We start from the raw sequence: 23,282 nt of genomic DNA, 5'->3' as shown, positions 1-23,282 counted from the left end.
AGGAATGAATGGGCAATGCAAGGTTGTGTAGGAATGGCAAGGAGATGCCAAGGAGGTGTAGGCCTGGCAAGGCAAGGCCCTGGAGGAAAGCAGTGGGCAGGTCAAGGGTGGGGCATGGGCACGCAGGTAATTCAAGGCAAGGGAGGCTCAGCAGGGCAAAGCAAGGCAAGTGAGAGTTCCATTGCAGTATTGCTCCCAGAGAAAAGCTGCCAGGACAGACAGGTCTGGCTCACCTTGACCTCTTGTGGGTCACATGCAATCTACTCCTGAATCCCTGGGGCTAAATGAAGGAAATGGGAGGAGCAGGCAACAAGGCAGAACCGGAAAAAATGGGGTCAGGAAGGCAAGGTGGGGGATGGCTGAGCAAATCAATGCAAGGCAATTAAGTGAAGGAAGGGAAAGAAAAAGATGTTTAGGGGTATGAAAGGCAGAGGAAGTGATGGTCAGAAATGACGTGGAAATTCAAGGCTGGGTAGGAATGGCAAGGCAAGGGAGGGATAGATAAAGCAATGACAGTGCAACTCAAAACCTGCAAAAAGGGGGTGAGGGAGTCATTGTGGGGATGGGTGAGCAAGGCAATTCCAGGCAATGCAGTGGTAGGAGGTACAAAGGAATGATGTGGAAGCCAGGGAAAGGCAATGGAAGGTTGGGGTATGGAAGGAAAGGCAAGGGATTATCAGGAATGCCAAGGAAATGCAAGGTTGAGCAGGAAAGACAAGGAAAGGCAAGGGACGGGTAGGCAAGACAATGAGAGTCATAGGCCAAAAAGCATTCTGGAAGTCAAGGTGGGGATGGGTTAGCCAGGCATGCAAGGCAATGGAGGGGAAGGAAGGGCACGGAAGAGATACAGATGGGTCAGTAAGGCAATGCAAGTTTTGAGAAGGCAAGGCCAGGCAAGGCAAGGGAATGGATGGGCATGGAAGGCAAAGTCAGGCAAGGAACAGGCAAAAAGGGCAAGCCAAGGAAAGGCAAATACCTTGTATTGCTCTGCATACCAATCCCCCACCTTGATCTACCTACCCTTTTCTTCCCTGGCCTTGCCTTGCCTGCCCCTCCTTAGGTTTGCTTAGCCTCGCCTACCCCAGACTCACGTTCCCTTACTGAACCCTCGGGGTCCTTCCCTTGCTCTTCCTGCCACTCCATTGGCTTCTTCACCCATCCCCCACCTTGACTTCCCTACCTCTCATTTCCTGGCCCTGCCTTGCCTTGCTTGCTCCTTCTGTGACTTGCCTTGCCTTGCCCACCCCAATCTAGCACTGCCTTACCTACACTCACATGTCCTTCCCTTGCCCTTCCTACCACTCCGTTGCCTTGCATTGCCTTGCTCACCCATCAGCCACCTGAACTTTCCTACTCTTTTTATAATCTCCTTAATTTGCTGTGCAAGCCTCTCATTTGACTTGCCTTCCCTTGCCTCAACCTTGTCTTGCCTTGCAAACACACCCCAGACCTTGCCCTGCCTACTTTTCCTTTTCCTTCCATTTCCTTACTGTGCATCCCCCACCCTTCTTCCCTGTCCTTGCCTTGCCTTTACTGCCCTGCCATTGACTTGTCTTTCCTAACCATCACTGGACTTGCCTTTCACTGCCCTGCCTTGCCTATAACTTTGGGCCTTCTCTTGCCTACCACTTGACTGCCTTGCCTTGCCATTCCTACCAAACCTTGCTTTTCCTTGCCATTCCTCCCCATCCCTCGCCGTGTCCCTCCTTGCCTACCCGTGTCATGCTTTGCATTGCCATTCATCCCCATCCTGCCTGTAACTGCCTGGCCCTCTCTTCCCAGGTCTTCCCTCACCTTGTGTTCCTCTCCTTCCACCTGCCTTGCCCTTCCTATCCCTCTCTTGCCTCGTCTTACCCCTCTCCCTGCTGTGTCATTGCTTTGCCCAGCCTTTCCCTTAATTTCCTTCATTTGCCTTGCCTACACCTACCTTGCCTTGCATACCCCAACCTTGCCTTGCCTTAGCAGCTCCTTCCCCACCTTGCCTTTCTCTTCCCACCCCTCCCTTGCCTTGAATGGTGTTGCATACCCATCCCTCACCTTGACTTCCCTTTGTCTTTCTTTTCTGGCCATGCCTTACCTGTCCTGCCCTTCCTTTGGCCTGCCTTCCTTGCATACCGCTCCCTTTTCTTTCCATCCCTTTCCTTGCCCTGCCTTGAACTGGCTACCACTCCCTTGCCATGCTTTGCCTTTCACTGCCTACCACTCCAGTACCTTCCCTTTCTCTGCCCTGCCTGCCCATGTCTTGTGTTGCATCATCTTGCACAGCCCTTGCCTTGCCTCACCTGTCCAACCCCAGCCTTGCATTGCCTTACTGACTCCTCTGTGTCCTTCCCTGGCCCCTCCTGCCCCTTCATTCCCTTGCATTGCCTTGCTCACCCATCCCTTGCTCCACCTCGATGCCCCTGTTCTCCTGGCTTTGCCTTGCCTTGCCTTTCTAACCCATCCCTTAACTTGCCTAGCCCTCCCTTCCCTTGCGTTGCCTTTCATACACATCCCCTGCCTTGACCTGCCTCCTCCTTACTTCCCAGGCTTGGCCATGCCTTGCCTCCCTTCCCTTTGACTTCCCTTGTCTTTCCTACCCTTCCCTTGCCTTGCATTGCCTCCTATACCCATTCCCTACCTTGCCTTGCTTTCCCTTTCTTGCCTGGCCTTGCCTTGCCTAGCTCTCCCTGTCCCTGCCTGGCCCACCCATCACTGGACTTACCTTCCTATACCCAGCCTTGCCTACCATTTTGGGGCCTTCTCTTGCCAAACACTCCCGTTGCTTTCCCCTCATGGGGCTTGCCTTCCCTACCTCTGCCTTGCCTTGCCCAGAATTGCCTACACTTGCATGGAAGGCAAAGCAAGGCAAGGCAAGGAGTGTAGGCAGGACAAGGGAGATGTAGGCAAGGGAAGGCAAAACAAGGGTACGTTGGGAAAAACAGGGCAATGGTACTGGGAGCAAGGCAAAACCAAGTGACTCGGAGTGCCTTTCGTTGGGAAGCAAAGGACATCGTGCCAGTGCTGGTGGAGCAGGTGTTAAGGTACCATGGGAGGGTAAACTCCAGCAAGGCTTTTCTGATGAGGCACCTTCTGTGTAGGAGCAATTGCTGGATGTATCTGATACTGGAGTGGTATCCAGGTTTTGGTTGGTAAATTCCTGAATGATGATGGCAATGCTTTTCCATGGAAAGGAAAGGACATAGCCCGAGGGTTTCAGGTGCAGCTGAGAAGCTGCCTAGTGGAGGTCAAGGGCGGCGGCAACTTTCTGTCCTGGCATGTTTGGTGTGGAAGCACTCCCTCCATTTGTACAGTTAGAGTTGGTATCTATCTTTTGAAGGTGGTCTCCTGAAAGGGTCAATTTGGCACGTGGTTTCTGCTTCTCAGAGGCGGTCTCCTGAAATTCTTGGCAGTACAGTTATTTTGGACGAGGTAAGCAGCTATACTCAGTCTGGGTGTGCAGCTGATGTAGTACCCAGAGTAAGTAATGCCCAGGAGCAGTTTTCTGGCACCTTTGAATGGGATCAATTCCCAGATTTTCTATTTTGGAGGAGTGAAGCCTATTTCTTTTGAGATGGGCTCATAGTTCCTCTCTTCATTGGGTGCAGCTCAATGGGAGCAGGTGAAGTTGTCACCAGCAACAGCTTTCTCAGCCAGCCAGCATTTTTGTGAGCTCCATTTTTGCCAAATGTTTTCAAGTTTGAAACAGGATTCTGTGAGAGTTGAAACCATTTACTAGCACCAAGGAGTTCTTGTTGCCGTTTGAGTGTGGTGCAAATAAGAGTTTGTACCTGGAAGAGGAAGATCAGCAAAATCTTTTTGTCCTGACGCCATTGACTGGGGAGCAGGGACGTTTCCAGCTCGGTTCTGCCCTTGGGGGTGGTTTCGAGCTGGGCTCGGAGCGTTTCCTTCTTTTGCAAGTCGGCAGCGCTATCGTGTGGTTGTTTCGATGAGCGCTGACAGTGCCCAGGAAGAAGCCAAGCGCTTCTCCGGCCTCATTCGTGAGGGAACAGCTCAGGGAAGAGCTCTGTGGCGGATCCCGGCTCTTGGAGACTGACAGAATGTGATGGTGCATACAGCTGGGAAGGAAGGAGAATGGTTTAATTGTTGGCTGTGCAGTTTATCGGCTGCAAAAGAAAAGTGAGTTCCAGCACAGCCTTTTCTGTGGGACACGCTCAACATGTAACTCACACCCTTTGAATTGCATCAAACTCCCTGGAGATAGGCAACTTTCCCTCAAGCTCTAGGTACTGTCTACTCTGTCACTCTTGTAGATCTCAAACCCCTTCAAAACGTCCTGCAACTGCTCTCGTACAAAACAGTCCTAGAAAAAGAAGCCAGTGTTTACATTCATCTCCCCCTTGCAGTCTATAAGCTAGACTGGACACACCAGTGATTCACACCTTCTTTCTCCATTATATATAGCATCACATTCTCTCAGTGTGGCAGAATCCATCGCTAAAGAGAAGCATTTCCAGCTGCAGTTTGGACTGAGAGATGTGCCAGGACAGAAAGCATTCGATGACCTTCTCTCTTCCCTGTGATATTCTCAATGCAATCATATTCACACACCTTCAGTGTTGCAACTATACCTTACAGAGAAGTAAGTGGCAGGACAGAAACGCTTCCTAAATTACCCCCTTCTTCTGGCAGCCTTTAAACTGCTCATGGCATCCTGGGGCTATGTGCCTTCCTTCTCACTCATATGTGCCATCATGTTTTTCCATTGTCACAGGTCTCTTTCAAACATCCAGCAGCTGCTCCCATAAAAAAGGCTCTAGAAGAAAAAGCCAGTGCTGGGCTGCACCTTCCCCTTGCTGCAGGTAAGCCACATCAAACTCCCCAGTGCACTCTTTACTTTCCTTGTCAGCTACATCTCACCAGAATGTTCTCTGAATCTCGAGTCTAAAGCTGAACAGAATTGTTTCTATGCAGGGCTCAGACAGGACAATGTGCCAGCACAGTAACTTCCACTGACTTCTCCTGCTGCCATTGATAACTTGGATTTGAAAGGCAATTGAGTGGCAGTCACGCTCCTCTTGCAGCCTGTACCCTGCACACTCGGCCACGGTGGTTTGAGGGTTCATTCTTCCCCTCATGTAAGGTCATGCACTTTCGTTCTCCCCAGGTGTCATACGTCCATCTACTCCTCACACAGAGCACGGTGCTGGCACTGAAGCGCTTCAGTGCGCTGCTTCTGCCAAAACACTCCTGGGCCATGCACTTTCCTTCTCAGCTCTATGTACCATCACATTCTATCAGTCTTGTAGTCTGAATCTAAAAGGAAAAGTTTTCCAACTGCATCTCACACAGATAACTGTGCCAGGACAACAAGCTTGCTTGGAGCTTGCCCCTTACGCATGGAAACTTGTATTTGCAGCACAGCCAAGTGGCAGTTCTATTTCCTTTACAACCTGCAAAGGGCCATCAGATTGCTGTGCTCTGCGTGTTCCTCCTCAGCTGTAAGTGTCATCATGGACTTTTCTGTTCATAATGACCAAAGATCTGGATATACCTCTCGCACAGAAATAATATGCCAGAACAAACACATTTTCTTCTCGTTGCCCAGATTGCAGTGGTTTCTTGAAGGGCTTAGAGGTTAAAGAACTAATTCCGGAAGTGCTTCTCTCCTGGCACATGTTGTTAAAATGCTGCCGAAACAAAGACGTACCTAGCAAGTGCTTCTGTTCTGACACATATTTGTGTACAAAAGCACATTCACGCTTCGGTATCTGCAAATTAAAAAGTGCATGATCTTACCTGAAGTCAAGCAGAAAATTGCAGAGCAGCAGAGTGAGAACGCAGTTCATACGATGCAATAGGGAAAGAGGTCTCCACTTGTGGTACAAATGCAAGTTTCCATGTGTAAGGGGCATGGTGTGAGCAAGCTTCTTGTCTTGGCGTGTTTATCTGAGCGAGATGTAACCAAAAACTTTTCAGTTCAGAGTCGGGCTAACAAGAGAGACAGAATGTGATAAGGAATGTGCATAGCACAGGCATGTTTGACAGTAGCAGTTCTGGACTGCTGCTGTGCTGGCACACTGTGCTGTGCGAGAAGCACGTGGACACTTTGGACTCTGGGGAAAGGAAGAGGTGATGCTTCATAAGGCTGAGAAAAAACCTGCAGAGCACCACGGTTGTGTGTGCAGTGTACAGGCTGCAAGAGGAGCCTTAGTGCTTGTCTGAGGCTCCCACTCTGTCCATAATAAGTTCAAACTCCAGCAGCAGAGGCAAAGAAGGCTGACTGTTGCACTGAAAGCCCATCCTAGACGAGAAATCAGTTCTCCTGTGTATGTGTCCTTTTGAATTCTCAGTCGTACAAGGACAAACAGCTCTGTTATGAATTTTCACTGAAGAAAGCATCACACTTCCCCTGCGCAAGGCAGGGTTTGTCCCAAATCTGACAGGACACTCCTGGGTATGCTCAGAAAGCTTACTTGCTCTGTAGGGGCCAGGAGATATCACTGAGAGCCTTAAAATTCATAAAATAAATGGAAATGGACAATTCAGATAATTACAAATCAACAAGTTCCCACAACCACCAATACGATGGAAGTGCTTCTCAAGAAGTTACAAGCAAGAACTCTGACGGACCTGATGCTATGGAAGGAGTTATGCTCTAAGACCAAAAATGCAACTAAGTTCAGAGAGAGTAGTAAAAAGATGCCAAATGTGTTGTGTAAATAACCCAAATCCAAAGAAAGCTGCCCATAAGTGATGTGAAAAGAGGAATACTTCCCAGGCAACACTGGCAGATAGATTTCTCTGAGTTACTAAAACATAAACAATAGAAATATCAACCTGTTTTAGTGGATGCCTTTTCAGGATGGTGGGAGCCTTCCCTTGCCACACCAATCATGCTAGGGAAGTCATGATGATACACGGAAAGGACTCTACAGCTCAAAAGTTGTAAAGTAGGTACGTTTATTGCGGCGCCGGACCCATGGGGGGGGGTAACCCCCAAAAACCACGCGTGCCAACTGTGGTACTCAGCCTGAAATAAATCTGGTTACAAATTGTACGTGCACCAGGTTACACAACACTCCTGTACATATTCATCATCTGTCTCTGCTCTGTGTTATAATTAGCTCAGCATCTTATTACGCCTATTGGTCGTGGGCCGGGGTCTCTGGGATGAAGTAAATGCTCTTCCTCAGGCTTGAACTCTTCACCTTGCTTCCTTGCGCATGCTCTCTGAGGTCCTGGTCCAAGCCCAAACCCCAAAGCTGGTTCAGGCCGGTTCCAAGGTCCAAAAGCAGGATTTCTTGGTCATGGTTTCTTCTTCTTATCAATGGTCTGGCATCCTACCCTTATCCTCCCATTCGTGCTTCCCCTTTGCCAGGCCAGCATAGCAAATATTAAGCAAGCAATGCATTGTTTAGCAAGCAGCTGCAAAGCTTTGCCATACTAGCGGTAGCCACAATCAGCAATTAACCTCTTAAAGCCTGAGCCCCCTGTATCAATGAAAGTACTGTTAAAGGAAATAGTCCCTAGACTTGGAATTCCTGAATGATTGTCCTCAGTCAATGGGCCCCATTTTATTTCAGAAGGAAATCTTTTACTGTCCAAGGATTACCGAAGTTCCTCCCCTTTAAATAGGATTTACACATTCCCTGGAGACCACAGGCTAGTAAAAGGCTGGAAAGAATGAATCAAGATTCTTTAAAAAAAATATTAATTTTTTTGCCAGGAAACTCAGCTCAAATAGGTAGATACCTCAACCATGTGAGTAAGGATCACTCCATGAGTCACAGAAGGAGTGAGTCCTTTTGAAATATTACATGGAAAGCCATATCTAAGTAATGGTATGGACAATTGAAGTGATCAGATGATGCTAAAGGGAAAGGCCTGATAAAAGATTATTTGTTTTCTCTTTCTTTTGTTCTATCATCTTTACATAGGTAGTCAGTGAGCACATTTGTCCCTGGATATGTCACTACACAACTTTCAACCTGGAGACTTGGTTTATATTCCCAAGTGGAAAACTAGGCTGCTGAAATAAAAGTGGAAAGGATCTTGCATTGTTCTGGCTCAATTATTTTAGTAGCTCCATTGATACCAGTTTGCTGCTAAGCTGTTGTAGGATTCAATGTTTACATGAGTGTTCTTTCAGGTTATAGAATTGACTCTGTTTTTTTCAAAAATTAAGTCTGTCAGAGAGGGATTGTTTCCTGAGGAGCCCTGGCTGCTGTGGTCCAGGGGCAGAGCTGAATGCATCCCCCAGCAGCTCTGGGCACGAGGGTTCACGGGTGCAGCCACCCTGGCTGGAGCTGCTGTCCCGGCTGTGCCACCTTGGGGCAGGAGGGGGCCAACGTTCTGAATTCCCATCTGGAGCCTGACAAGCTCACAGGACCAGGTGTGGACCCTCATGTGAAATGTGAATGTGGTGTCCTTCAGGAGTGAAAAGGGGAGTGCAGTGTTTTCTGGGGATTTTCCTTCTTTGTTAGATCTCTGAGATTCACATGACCTTTAGCAGTCAGTTGGGAGGATTTAAGCACATGTTTAAACTCAAGCACTTGTCAACTGCTCTCCTGAGGTGTGGCTGGAATCCACCTGTGAGCTCCTGTTCCCACCACAATGGAGAAAGCAAATTTTTTTTATTTGGTGATGAAAGCAACTCAGGAGTTGCACTGATGTTCAGCACCTGTTTTAACCTCAGGTCCCACTGCATCCTTACCCAGGCTGTCACATAATGGAAAGGATACATCAAACCAACCCCATAAACATATCCTGCACCTCTCTTTATTTGGCCTGAAATGACAGTACAGGATCCTGCTGGGCCATCTCTGCTGCTCTGTATGGGAACCACGGTGGTGTCTTTACATTCCAGGATAAGGATTTTGTTATTTTTTTAAGTGACTTCGGAGCCACCTTCAGGCTGGCTGTGCTAAGCTGGTTTACTGCACAGCTGGTTGAACAAACAGCAACCTCCACTATTTCCTTGGGTATTTTCTCTTTCCTGTGTAGCTCATTTAAGTTATATTCTCACAATCTGGCAAGCAGAATCTACCACTTAAGCTTGGGCTTTGGTCTAATAGCCATAAATATCAATACTGAAAGTCTTTCTGAGGTTTGGCTCAGGCCATATGCATTTTATGAAACTGCCTCTGGCCACTGTTCAAATTTACTTTTTTTTCTCCCTCTGTTTGTCTTGAGTGTTGAAACTCTGGAAGAGGCTGATGGGCTGTCCCCCCTCAGTTTGCTCCCTCCTCTGTGGGGTATGGTTTATGTTTGCTTCTTGGCTTTGCAGAGGAGAAATTCCATTAACGCACCCCCAGACTTGCACTGCTCCTGTTGGAAACCAGTGAAAAGCTTCCTGCTGCCTGATCTTGCAGGTGGCCATCTGGTTCTTGTTGCATGGGCAGCCTGTGGGTTTGTCAAATCACTCTCTAGAACCCAAATTACGCAAAGCAGTGATGATGGTACGAAGAACACATTTCCCACCTGGGGCTCTATATCCAGCTCTGGGGCCCCCAACACATGAAAGATGTTGACCTGTTGGAACCATCAAGGTCTGGAACCCCTCTGCTCTGGAGACAGACTGAGAGAGATGGGGCTGTTCAGTCTGGAGAAAACTCTGGAGAGACCTTAGAGTCCCTTCCAGTGTCTGAAGGGGCTCACAAGAAAGTTGTAGAGAGACTTTGGACAAAGGTTTGGAGTGACGGGACAAGGGGAGAATGGCTTCACACTGAGGGAAGGCAGGGTTAGATCAGATATTGGGAAGAAATTCTTGTCCACAAGAGTGGTGAGGGCCTGGCACAGGTTGCCCAGAGCTGTGGCTGCTCCACCCCTGAAAGTGTCAAAGGGCCAGGTTGGACAGGGCTTGGAGCACCCTGGGCTAGTGCTGGGATAGTGGGTCCATGCCCAAGGCAGGGGCTGGAATGACATGATGTTTGTGGTGCCTTCCAACCCAAACCAACCTGTGATTCTGTGATTTATTGCTGGAGATTCTGTGCTTTTCACTCTGAAGGCTGGAAATGTGATTTTCAAGTGGGTGTCAGCTTTCACAGTTGAAGGCAAAGCTGCTGCTCTGTGTGGCTGCTTTTCACCTCTTCCCTTATTCTCTCTTCTGCCTTTTCTTGTGTGAGGCCGCTTCTATGGTTCACCTTTTCTGGTGAAATGAGCTGTCACACCAAACTGAGGGAAAGGGAACAGGGGCAAGAGAGGTGTTGCAGTCCTTAGTTTGCAGATTTCATCCCTAAACCCTGTGCAGAAAACACAGCACTGTCTGTAGGGCAGCAGGGCCTGCAGATTTTTATTGTCTGCAGCAGTTTCTATGAATACAGGATTTCACAGAGAAGATTCACACAGTGCTGTGCTTCTTGTAAATGGAATTGGTTCTATTCTTGCTAGGTAGCAAGTGCCAGCTTGAGAAGGAAATCATAAAATCACGGAATCTCCTGAGCTGGAAGGGGCCCACAAGGATCATCAAGTGCAACTCCTGCCCTGCACAGGACACCCCCAACAATCCCACCCAGTGCCTGAGAGCATTGTCCAAATGCTCCCTGAGCCCTGGCAGCCTGTGACCACTGCCCTGGGACCACAATCTGGGGTCCAGATTGGATTGAGTATTAGTTCAGGTGTACGAGATACAAATTTTGTAGTAAAAAAGGAAAATGTTGATTGATTGCATAGGGTGTTGTACTGTGTTTTGTAACTTGATGTTTACAAAAATATTTGATGGATTTCTATGAAGTTGCAGGTGCTAACATTCTTGTGGAGCTAACTTTTTGTATTTAAATCGAGAGAAGCATGATTTAATTTCACTTAAAATGTACTCTTTTGCCCATTACACCTTGGAGGGATGGATTCTAACCTTCTAAACATTAAAAAAAGCGCAAACCAAATCTGTGACTAAGTGTAGGTGGAGCACCTGACCCAGTGAAAGTCAGATAATCTCTTACTGATATCCACAATTAGCAGAGCTGTTGCAATCAAGACCTAGAAATACAGAGACATTGATATTAAATACAGGCAGCTCAAGAACCTAGCAGTCAAGACAGAGAATAATTTTCTTCACCAACACATTTTTTTTCTGTTGTTTTTTCACTTTAAAGTGTATAATTTAATAAATACAGATGTATTTGAAACTCACGTCATATCCTACCTAGTTTATGACAAGTGTGTGGCAGATAAGACTTTTCCACTTAAAGAGCTGTTGAGCTGGAGTGGAAAAAAGGTTTTATGGAACAAGTGGGACAGAACAAAAGGGATAAAAGGGCTTTTGTTCTTTTTTGCTTGTTTAGTGGTATGAAAATTCTGGCAATGACATCGCTTCTGGCCTGAAGGAGCAGTGGAATACGATCCTTTTTTAGGTGTTCATGGTATATAGTTACAGCATAGAGGAGAAGCCTTACTGGAAAGTGGTTTTCTCCTGACATGGCTCACCTGTGATCTGCTGGGGTGTGAGGCAAGGACAGCTGCAGGTGCAGGTGAAGATGGAATTGCATCTTCCCTCACAGCTGAGGAGAGGAGAGGAGAGGAGAGGAGAGGAGAGGAGAGGAGAGGAGAGGAGAGGAGAGGAGAGGAGAGGAGATGGCCCCCCTTGCTGAGGGGGCAACAGCTTTGCCATGCAATTGTGCAAGATACCCAATACTTTCCTGTTTCTGCATCAGGAGAAAATCATCTGGGCCAAAGAGCTTTTTAGGGAAGCAAAGGGTGGAAGAAGCCACTTCCTAGAGCAGCCAATATCCTGATAGAGATGCAATTTTTTATTTTTTATTTTTTTTTTAAGAAAGAAGTTTAATTCTGCACTGAGGCGAAAGTTAGCTGGAACTTTGCTGGCCTTCTTCTGCTCAGTTCTTCCTTAGTTCTTTCTCTCCTCTGACTGAAGACCTGCAAGGCTGACCAAGCCACCCAACTGAGTGTCTGACCAGCCCAATACTAACTGAGTGTGCTGTTCTCAAATAGATGGGTGTAAACTTCAACCTGAGTAAAAGCTGTTGAGAAAGTCACGAATCATATCCCATTCTGCAAGTCAAATTCTTGGCTGTTTTCTCACTAACTGTAGATTACTTTAAAATACACTTTTAATGTCTAATTTTTCATACCAGCAAATTCTTGGTGCCATAAGAGAAACTTTGTGCCAAGAGGGTGCTATAAACAAACAGCAATGTTTGCAGATGCAGATTTTGGCTTCCTTCAGATGAAGTTATCTTTTCATTTCAAAGCTTAGTGGAAGGATTTTTGGGTTTATCATGATCAGGTATACAAGGGCCATCCCTCTGCTACAGCTGCAGCATAAGGACTTGAACTGTTGAAGCACTAAATTAAAGTTTTCCTTCCCATTTAGCTGTCATTTTCCCCTCCCTCTAATTCTTATCTTTAAAACGACAGTTTAAATATTTGCTCACTTGTGGTAAAAACATTGCTATGCTTATCCTGTTAAGCTACTTATCTGAAAGGCAGAAAGCTGAGATGATCAAGAAAACTGTTAGGAGAAGGAGGCCTAAAAGAGAGGTGAAGAGGGACTTTGGACAAGGACCTGGACTGACTGGGCAAGGAGGAACAGCTTTAAGCTGAAAGATGGTAGATTTAGATTGGATATTAGTAAGAAATTCCTCCCGGTGAGGGTGGGCAGGCCCTGGCACAGGGTGCCCAGAGAAGCTGTGGCTGCCCCTGGATCCCTGGCAGTGCCCAAGGCCAGGTTGGACGGGGCTTGGAGCAGCCTGGGACAGTGGAAGGTGTCCCTGCCCATGGCAGGTGGGTGGAACAAAATGGTCTCCCAGGTCTCTTCCAACCCAAACCATGCTGGGGGTCCAGCGTATGTTCTTCAGCTGGCCAAAGGTGAGGAGGGAGAAGAAGAAAGGGAAGCACGAGAGACCAGCTCCCTAAGGAAGGTTTGCAAGGGTAAGGAAGAGCCTCGCAATGAGGTTCAGAGTGGATCCCCTTGCTTTCTAACCTCCTTACAAAGCCCAGATTCAGCTAGGTCTAATCTTAACCTCAGATTTTGACAATGGTTTAGGTTTAATGGAATTATCTATACAAAGTTTATAATAGTTAATACTGAACAGCTACATAGATTTTTTCTTTATTATTAATTCAGCGTGTTATCAATCACTTACAGATGATCTGTTGCAACTAAGAAATCTCTCTGTCTTGGGTGTGAAAGCACCTCTTAATTTCAAGTAAGGGATCTCAAACTTTGATTGATGCCCTAGTTCAAGGGGAGAGTCACTGGTATGCAGTCCAGCTGCCACTCAGGGACAGCTCAAATTTGGCTTATCCTGATGGTAATATTTAGAGAGTGAAGTAGTTGGCTGCTAGTCAATAGTATTGAGAAGATGGGTGTCTTTGTTTTAGTTCTGTTATCATCTTCTGTACATTAGTTATCCTGCATTTTTGGGTTTTGAAACCACCTTTCAAAGTATTTTTCCAAGGCACTTTCACTTCCTTGTACATGAGCCAGGAGTTTTCCAGCTCACAAGTCAACCCCATATGAGCATATTCACTTCCCTGTACCTGAGCCAGGAACTTTCCAGCTCACAGATCCACCACAGGGCGTGGAGCCTGTTGCTCCACAGTCAGCCTGATCCAAAGTATGGCTGAGGGTCAAGTGTATCTGTAAGAGGCACAGCAGCAATATTTATAAAACTGCCTTGGGGCCTCAGCTGCCATCTCTCTCTGTCACTGATTATGTTCCTTTATTTGTGACTTTTTTTTTCAATAGACAGGAGAGTTTTCTTCTAGTTACAAAATTCAGAGTCAGCACATGAGTGGTTTCCAAGCAGTGGCTGGAGTTACTAAGCAGATAGGCAGAAGTGACAGCTCTTACTGGCTTTAGGCAAAGGACTTGGGTTCCCACCTGGCTTTTTGGTCCTTTCTTCAGTTATGTAAGACTGTGGTGCATATATGAGCACATTTTGTTGGATACCCCATCAGAAATGCCAGATGGGTCTGTTCCAGCTACTGTGGCTATGTTCAGCAAAGCCTGGTCCTCTCTCACCACAGGTTTTCCAGCAGGAGGCCTGAAGCTGGGTGAAGGGAGCTCCTTTCAGCTTGCCTTCCTGCACATCTCCTTTGCTTGCCCATCAGGCCTTTTTGGCTTCCCTTACAGCAGGACTCTGTGCCCTGTCAGTCGGCGCCGAGGGAACCAGGGGCTGTCCTTGGCCCTCGGTCAACAGAATCCCTTGTGGAGCAGGTTAAAGTAACTTGCAAGGGAAAGGGAGGCAACAGAGGCCATGTTTTTGTGGTTTCCTTTTCTTGGAGAACAAATGGGATCTTGCATGCAATGCCAGGTCTGAGCAGGGTGGTATTGCCCAGGCTGTAAATCAGAAGTGAAAAACCTCTGGATGCAATTGAGGGTAAGCTGGGAAGAGGAGAAGGAGAAGAAATAAGATACTGAGGATGTTTTATTATGGCAGGAAAGAAGATGAATGCAATGGTACTATTTGTGTATGCACTCTCTCTCGTAATTATTTCAGCACTATGATCAGACCCAGTCTGGCAGAAGTTAGAAGTCCTGGAGATAATAAATTTTCCACAACTTGGGAGAGCAGTGGGAACAATTGGGTAGAGGAAACAAGCTCAAGTTAATACTTCTGTCCAGCAAAGGCAACAGCAATAAACTTTTATAGATAACACAAATTGATAGGAAAGGTATGGTTGTTCTAACCAGAAAATCACCTCTGAGTTAGTCACTGGGCACCAAAAGTCTGTCTTTCACACACAAAGCTGCAAGAAACTGGGCTTCACATGTTCCAGGGTGTGTGGTTCCATTACTGTAAGGTGAACGGGCCCCAGCTGATGGCCCCAGGGGCAGCCTCCCTGGTACTGTTGAGGCTGAATTGTAATAACCCCCAGAGTTCAGACATGCATGGCCCTGCAGCATCCTTCCAATCCAAACCATCCTGTAACTGCATGATGATTCTATGATTCCTGGCCCTCTGCAAGCATCCTTTGCTTGTTTATGTGTAACTTCCTAGTTAGATGGTGGGATGAACCACCCAACCTTGAGGCAGTCCTCCCAGCACTGCATTCTGCAAAACAAAATGGGGACACCCAGATGCACAGTTGCTGTGTCACCCTGGGCACCCCAATTGTGAAAGCAGAGCCACCACGGCTGTGAGGTCAGAGCGTGGGGATGGAACGTGGCACCCCACATTCCACACTCCTCAGCTGACCTGCTGCCTGACCCCCAAGGCAGCAGGGAGGAGACAATGGGCCCTGAGGGTTTGCTGCAAACCCCAGTCCAGTAACTGTCAGCTGTTGCACTGGGCAGACATCCCCTCATACCCCTGAGGAGGTAGAGCTGAGCACAGAGGGATGGCGAGGAGAAAGGCTCACCAGACAAGCCGTTACGAGCCTTCCAAACAGTACTTGGAGCATGAGACTGATCAACCACTGGCAGAGGTGACTGTGGAGCTCAGCAGCTGCCCAATGAGCTGGTATGAAGTGGGCTGCTCCTGCCCAGGGTGTCAGGTTGGAACAGTAGGATGGATGTGGTGTAACGAGGTCAGTGGGGTTAGAGCAGCGGGGGGAAGCTGACAGGTTTTCTGAAGACCAGCCCTGTGATGTGTTAAGTCCCCTTTCTGTGGGGATGGGTCCCAGCTGAAGAAGAGAAGAGACTCAAGAGACAGGCTTAACTTTTCTTTGGTTTCTTTTCCAAGGGATGCTCTTCAAGCTTATTTGGCAACTGGCAGGTGCCCTTGTCTCCCTGGGGAGAAATCTTCTGAGCACATGCCATCCTCACAGAGTACATACTACATGTTTCTACTCTAGACAGGGGGCAGGATGGGAATGCCTGAGGGCCAGTGCAAGCCAAGGGGAGAGCAGAGGGTGTTCCCTAACCAGCAGCCTGGTGCTCTCACTTGGATGATGAAGCTTGAGCACTGCTTGTGCTGAGGCCAGTCTCCAGCAGAGCCAAGAGCAAAGCCCCTTGGCAGCGTCACTGGCACACCAGGGCCAGAGCCTCCAGCTTTGGCTGCAGTAGGACAAACTGCTGCCTAGCCAGGTGCTCGGGGGAGAGCCAAGCATCTGCAGGGAAAGGGTTTTCCCCAGCTCTGGTAAGAGTTTGTGCAGGTGTGGGAGAGCTCTGGGACCAGAGACAGACAAAGCTCCTGTGTTTCCTTGCTGTGAAGGGGTTTGCCTAAGGCTCAGGTAACTGACAGCAGCAGGGCTCCCTCTCTTTCAGGCAAAAGATGGTCCAGCAGAAGAAGAGCTTTAAAGTCTTCATCTTGTTCTCAGTGGCTCTTGGTGAGTTTTCATGAGCAAAAAACTGAGAGTGACAGCCTGGCTGTGCTGGACACCAGCTCTCCTTCGGGGCCATTAGGTGTGGAAACTCCTGTGGCCCAAGGGCTTCCTGAGTGTGCCCTTGACTGGGACTGGCTTGTGGACCACCAGTAAGATTCCCAGGTAGTCTCACAGCCATGCTACTGGTCTGGCCACTGGACTGGATGGCTTGCTGCAAGGTTGAGAGAGAAGGGCATAGGTATTTCCAAAGCTGAACTGGGGATGCCCAGAGGGGAGGGGCTGTGCAAGGGGAGGAATGGGGAGGTACCTCCCCTAGCTCCTACAGCCTGGTCTTGGTGCTCACTGAAGCGAGGGGAAACAGGGAGTAGATCTGGGGTAACAAACACAACTGAAGACCATGCTGGGATGTCCCCTGAAGCCTGGGCTGATGGCCCTCGGTCAGAGGTGCATCCTCTCTCTGCACCCCACATTCTGCGCTCCTCAGCTGACCTGCTGCCTGACCCCCAAGGCAGCTGAGGAGGAGACAATGGGCCCCAGGGGTTTGCTGCAAACCCCAGTCCAGTAACTGTCTCTCGGTGATGTGATTTGCAGCTGTTGTTTTCTGCGGGACTGCCGTGCCAGGATGGTTACCGTGGACAAAGGGAATGATGGAGGTTAGTGACTGTTGTGGGACAGACACCTCCTGCAAGGGAGGGTTGCTGGATAAATCTCCGGCTCTTCTGCTTCCACATGGCATGACCTGAAGAAGAAGCAGATTGTGTAGTCTTCCCTGGGAAGCCACAGTGGCTCTGGCAGTAGAGGTTCTAATGGAGAATTTTCTCTTTCAGGAGCTGACAAGTGTATTTCCAGCAGGACTGAAAACCCTCTGGTAAGAGAGATTTCCTGAACTGGAACTGTGTCTGTGCAGAAGTGTCAGCTGACCTTGTGCTACCTGTGCTCAGTTTCCAAACAGCAAAGGCTCCCATATTTCCATCCTGCCTTTGCCTTTTGCTCAGCTTGGGCTGGAAGGAAGCACTGGCAAAGCAGGGAAAGCATGTGTGTCTCCTCACTGAGCTCAGGTGCTTCACAGAAGGAATGGGCTGCTTTGACAAGATCTGCTTTTCTCTTCCTGCAGGAATTCACACACTTTGATTGAAACCCAAAAGTTGCAGAATCTGCTGGAAGAGGTCACTCAGCTGCGGGCGGAGATCAGCGGTTTGAAGGTGACCCAAGCTCTCCTTGGCATTGTTGGTGGGGTCAGAATGTTGTGGCCACAGATGCTGTTCTCACTCCTCGTGGCTCATGTCAGCAGCACAGTTTCCCAGCTCTGAGGGCACGCCTTGCCATGCATGGCTGACACCGAGCTCTGCCTCTGTGGGTGATGGCAGCATGCTGAACTCTCCACTGATGTGGTCCTTTCCTGTGTTTGCTCATGGTTTTCCCAGGAACTGACCCAGACGGCTTTGGAATCCTGTGTCAAGATGGACTGGGCCCTGAAGAGCTCTGGTAAGGACACAAGCAGCCTGGTCTCCTTGCCTTGCCCTTTTCTGTGTGCTGTCCACAGCCTCAAGGGTGACTGGGGGTGCCCCCACACACGTTCCTGTGGGGACGGCACAGAAATGACAGACGTTCCTGGGTGGATGGAGGGGCCCTCGTCCTCTCCGCTGCATCTGGAAAAGGAATGGCTGGGTTATCCTTTGCTGCCTCCCAGCACTCAGCCCTGTGGGAGAAGCAGTCACCAGGCATGTGGCTGCTGTCATTGTAGATGTGGACAGGACAGGTGGACATGGAGCTGGCCAGTGGCATCAGAAATGGTGTCTGAGCCAAGCCCTCCCAGGCTGTAGCTGCTTGCAGCCTTTTGCTCTCCCTTCCTTACAGGAGCCACCATTGACACACAGAGAACTTCCCAGACCTATGACTGCAAAGACAGCGGTCTCTGCAGGATTTTACGCTTATTCTGGACTGCCAGCCCTCCTGATACTATTCTGCAGGTATGTTAACAGAAATCATCAGTTTTCTTCCCTCCTGTGAATTTAGGAACCATTCTCGGGGGGTCTCCCCTCAGCCCAGTGGTACTGCTCAAGCCCACGGTGTAGATGGATTCCTGAAACCAAAGGTGGAACACAGGGCTGGGCTTGCTGAGAAGCAGTGATTCCTCTCTGGAGGGGAGTGGGGCCAAGCTGAGCTGTACTGCTGCATTCTGCCCACAGTCCTCGGCCACAGCTGGGTGAAAGGCTTTCTTTCTACCTGGTGACCCTGTCTCCGCTGTCAACCCTAAGAACTGCTTTTCAGGGTGGAGGCAAGAGGAGGGGGGATGCCCTACAGAGTCCCTGGGCAGAGGTGTTTCTCCTTTGTTGGGGAAGATGAAACAGGAAAGCCTTATAAATATGATTGCCTGACAAAAGATTTTGGGAATATGAAAACTATAAGTGACATCGAAATGAAAGCCACCTTTTGAAATACCAAGTCTTAGTTACTGAACAACTGGAAAACAATGGTGTGGCCGACTGAAGGTAATCCCCTCTTGACTGAACAATACCCTCTGCTTGCAGGCAGGTCCAAGGGTCAGAACAGACCCTACTAGCTCAGCAGAAGGGGTCCAAAGAGTAGTTTTTAGAAGTTAAGATGTAACACTCTATGGTAATATAAGAACTCTTATAGGCTGTATGTAAATGCTATAGGATTTGTATCTTGTATTAGATTGGTTAGTGACAATTAGAATATTCAGTACAGAAGATGATTTATTGTATTGTAACCAAGACTTCAGACACTCTTACTACTCTCTTACTATACTCTACACACATTCTCTCTCACTACTTCTTCACCCTCATTCCTCTCTCTCCCTCTCTCTCTTTACTTACCCGCTTACTCTCTTGCTCTCTTGGGCCTGCTCAGAGCTGCCAGCTGCAGCTCTAAGCAGTGCCCCTGTACCCACGCCCTTTGCAATAAACCGCATGTTCCAAGATCTGACTTCAGAGATCTCTTGTCTCCATCCGTCCCGACCGTCCGACCCACCCAAAGCCCGCACTCCTTGTCCCTGACTAGGATGGTTTCGTAACCAGCGTTCTCTGTTCTGCCATGCTGAGCCCACTTTGGCAGGCAGGGAAGTCCTTCTGCTTCTGTCCATTTCCTCAATTGCCCCTTGTTTTCAAGCTGAAATAAACTCCACAGGCATGTCAGCCCCAGCGCTTCAAGCTACACGGGCAGTTGTGTTGGCCCACACGTCATTGCTCTTGCGTTCTGGTTGCAGCCAAAAGTTTTCCCAGGAAACTGCTGGGCTTTCAAAGGGCATCAGGGCCAGGTTGTCATCAGATTGCCAGCACGAGTCCACCTGACTGCCATCACAGTGCAGCACATCACCAAAGAAGCCTCTCCAAGTGGGACCATCATCAGTGCCCCCAAAGACATCGCTGTCTTTGTAAGTCTGCTGGGCATTTCTGGTGGGGATCTGGCCCTGGGGGGAAGTCAGGGTAGGGTCTTGCTTGCTTTTGTGCCTCCTCTGAGCTTCATGTCCTGCACTCCCCTGAGCACTGCCGTGCCCCAGTGCAACACTTCCAGGGCTTGAGAGCTCCATCCTTCTTAAGACCCGTTCTGGCCAAGCACCTAAGGGTTGACCAAAACACAAGGCAGAGACTGAGCTCTACACTAATCAGTGCCAGACTACTGCCAGAGCCCTGGGAGAGGCTGGGTGTTTAAGAGGGCTGATCCAGCTCGTACATTCTCTCTTTGTCGGGATGAGCCCAACTTGCTCTCCTTGTGCTTTGCCCCCAAGGGAGTGGATGCAGACAGAGAAGAGGAAACTCTCCTGGGGATGTTCACCTACAATACAGAAAAAGACCCCATTCAAACTTTCCCTCTGAAGGTATGCTCCACACGTGGGGGCCAGATGCCAGGGAGCAAAACAGGTTTGATTGCAAGTCTGTGGCAGGGAGGATGTGAATGTTTCCTCCCTGGGCAGAGAGTCCTGGATCACTGCCAAAAGAGACCTGGTGGGGCTTGGAGGGCTGAATAGCATGTGGTTGTGGTAGCCAAAGGACAGGGTCAGGCCTGTGGCAACACAGCTCCTGAGAGATCCCTGGCTGCAGCCACTGCCTTCAGAAAAGCCAGATGAACATGCAGCCCCTCCATCCAAACAACAAATCCACTTTGTGCCATGGAGGAACAGGGACAAGTGGTGGCAAAAGCTGTCAGGCATCACTGTTGCTCCACTCTGTGCCCTGCTGACTCTGGACAGTGTCGCCCCAGCACAGCATGCCCCTTCTCTCCCAGTGCTCTCAGCCTGCCAGGAGAAAGGCAGGCAGAGCGGATGGTGGGAGCTCAGTGGGGTCACACACCAGCCCCATGCACAGGACCACTTCCCAACCCCTCTGTCAGCACAGAGCAGGGGGCAGAGGGAAAGGAGACGCAGCCCCAGCCGGGCCAGCATGCAGAGGATGCCAAGTGCCTTCCCTTGTCCCCAGTCTCCCCAGCAGCCCCGGTACCAGCAGCGAGCTTCAGATCTCTATTCCTTCTCCCACCTACTTTTGGGATCTTGTTCCTGAGCAGAAACAGGGCTGGCAGGGTAAGACATCTTGATTTCACAGTTGCTTTTAATGGCCCCCTTTTCCCTCTTCACAGAGCATGCTGCTTCCCAGAGCCTTTTCACATGTCAAACTTCTTGTGAAGAGCAACTGGGGAAACCCGTGGTATACCTGCATTTACCGAGTGCAGGTTCATGGAAAGATGGAAAACCGGAAAGCCCCAACCGAGGGCCAAGATAAATAAAAAAGAAAACACAAAAGAAGAAGAAAGGGCAAAGGGAAGAAGGGAAATGGGGGGAATGATGTGGCAGCCCAATGTTGATTTTAGAGGATGCATGTGGGACTGTGTCAGGTGAGTTTTATGTAAGATATTAGGAATCATAGAATCATTTAATCCCTCTGTTGAAAGGGACCCATAAGGGTCATCAAGTCCAACTCCTGGCCCTGCACAGGACAGCCCCAACAATCATACTGTGTGTCTGACAGCTGGCTCAGTGCCATGACCACTTCTCTGGGAAGCCTGTTCCAGTGCTCAACCACCCTCTGAGTGAAGAACCATGTGGGTAAAGAACCTTCTGGGCGAAAAATCTTCTGGGTGAATCACAAAATCTGCTGAGTTGGAAGGGACCCACAAGGATCACTGAGTCCAAATCCTGCAACTCCTGGCCCTGTACAGGACCACGCCAACAACTACACCACGTGTCTGACAGCTGGCTCGGTGCTGTAGCCAATTCTCTGGGGAACCTGTTTCAGTACCTGACCACGTTCTGGGTTCTGGTTCTTCACTCAGAAGGAGAAGGTTCTTTAGCCAAAGGTTCTTCACCTGTTTCTTCCGGACAGTTACAGGCTCTTCAGGAGGGGTAGGCAGGGCAGAAGGGGTGTAGGAGGCCCTTCCAAGTCCTAGGTTCCATGGTTCTATGATTCTATGATTCTGTGACTGGTTGTTTCCAACCCATCTCTTCTAAACACCTGACACAGTGGTATATGTGTCCTGTCCCAGAAACAGAGTGGAAGCCACAAGTCCAGGGTTTAAGATTATGGCAGAATGCATGGAAACCTCTACTCCTTGACCATGGATGTGTAGTGAGAGACTAACTTGTGCCAGAGCCTAGCACTACTGACTAAAATTAAAAAGCCATAGGCCCCAGGAGTTGTACTTCAACCTTTGTTTGATCAATAGAACTGTAAGCAGTAAATAAGGAAGTATAGGATGGGGACTCTACCACCTCTCTGGGCAGGCCCTTCCAAGGCCTTACCACCCTTTCAGTGAAGAAATTCTTCCTCATGTCCAACCTGAACCTTCTCTGGTGCAGCTTGAGGCCATTTCCTCTCCTCCTGTCCCTGTTCCCTGGCAGCAGAGCCCGACCCCCCCGGCTGCCCCCTCCTGTCAGGGACTTGTGCAGAGCCACAAGGTCCCCCCTGAGCCTCCTTTGCTCCAGCCTGAGCCCCTTTCCCAGCTCCCTCAGCTGCTCCTCATCAGACTTAGGACATATGACTCTTAGCTGGGAATTCTCTGCAAACCCCTTTGTAGCAATCTTGTGCTGGTTTATTGTCACTTAAGACAATCCAGTACAGGGATTTAATTATTTTGTTACCAGAAATTCAGTAAAATAAAAAAACCTCCTTAGCACCAATGTAGCATTAAGAAGCAGGATGCAGCTCCTCCCAAAGCTGGGCATGCTGAGTACAGGAAAGTCTCTGTTTATATACTGTACTTTGTATACATATTCATTGATTGTTCCAGACTAAACATGCATATGATAATCATTTCCCACAAAATCATTAACATATTTCCCCTCCCCTTTGCTCATGTGTTCTTCTGTCCTGGGGGGGGTCTCTCTGGTGGTCCCTGGTGGTCATAGACCCCGATGTTCCAGGTGACCTGGCTGAGTTGGCAGGGCACTGAGGCCAATGAATTTCCAGTCCTCCTCCTCACACAATGGGCATTGTGCACTTTGCATAGGCCAGTAGTTCTGGAGAACAAGCCTTGTGTGAGCTAACCAGGTGTTGGCCATTTATCATCTGGTAACAATTTTATTTATGGCATTATCTTCATTCTGCCCCTTAACCTGGAGTCTCAATTGATAAATGGCAGAACTTTTAGGTGAGGTATTACCATTTTTAGTACTCCCATGTGTCACGGTATCCCGCAGTGGTAGGGAGGAGAAGAGAGATCCAGCAGGCAGGAATTGTGCAGCAAGATTGATTTATTTAATTATTTTACAACTCCTTTATAGACTTTTTTCTTCATAGTCTAATTGGTCAAAGGATCAGCCACCTCTTGGGGTGATTGGCTAAAGTCCTAAAACATCCATTGTCAAAATATTTTTCTACTGTCCTATAAACAAAGCTTTGCAAGGTTGCAGGTGTTCATAGCTTATAGAACTCTACTGATATCTTCCACGAGAGAGAAAAATATCTCACAGGACTGGAAAGAAGCAAGAAAAATTCTTGCTAGCAGCATATTTGTATCCACACCCATGCATAAAAATCAACTTGGAGAACAAATATTCTTCCACATGACCAATATATGGAAGTAGCTCACTCTGCTCAGTTGAGATTCAAGTCGAAGATGCTGAGGAGGCCTCTGGAGGTGAAAGCTCTAACAAGTGT

General features: G+C 48.7%; 1 protein-coding gene across 1 annotated transcript; it reads left to right on the top strand.

Moving 5' to 3' along the window:
- Positions 1-17,630: 17,630 nt before the first annotated feature.
- LOC309581476 (SUN domain-containing protein 5-like) lies at positions 17,631-20,909 on the top strand (the record flags this gene model as incomplete). Its single annotated transcript, XM_082296097.1, is given in 6 exon segments — positions 17,631-17,655; positions 18,028-18,140; positions 19,400-19,567; positions 19,922-20,011; positions 20,767-20,872; positions 20,875-20,909. Coding segments are annotated over 6 exon segments (537 nt in total).
- Positions 20,910-23,282: the final 2,373 nt, after the last annotated feature.

Source organism: Coloeus monedula (assembly GCF_965178545.1).
Source record: "Coloeus monedula genome assembly, chromosome: 23".
In the NCBI taxonomy this organism is placed as follows: Eukaryota; Metazoa; Chordata; class Aves; order Passeriformes; family Corvidae; genus Coloeus; species Coloeus monedula.
Note: the sequence above shows the minus strand (reverse complement) of the source record. Positions and strands in the feature narration are given on the sequence as shown.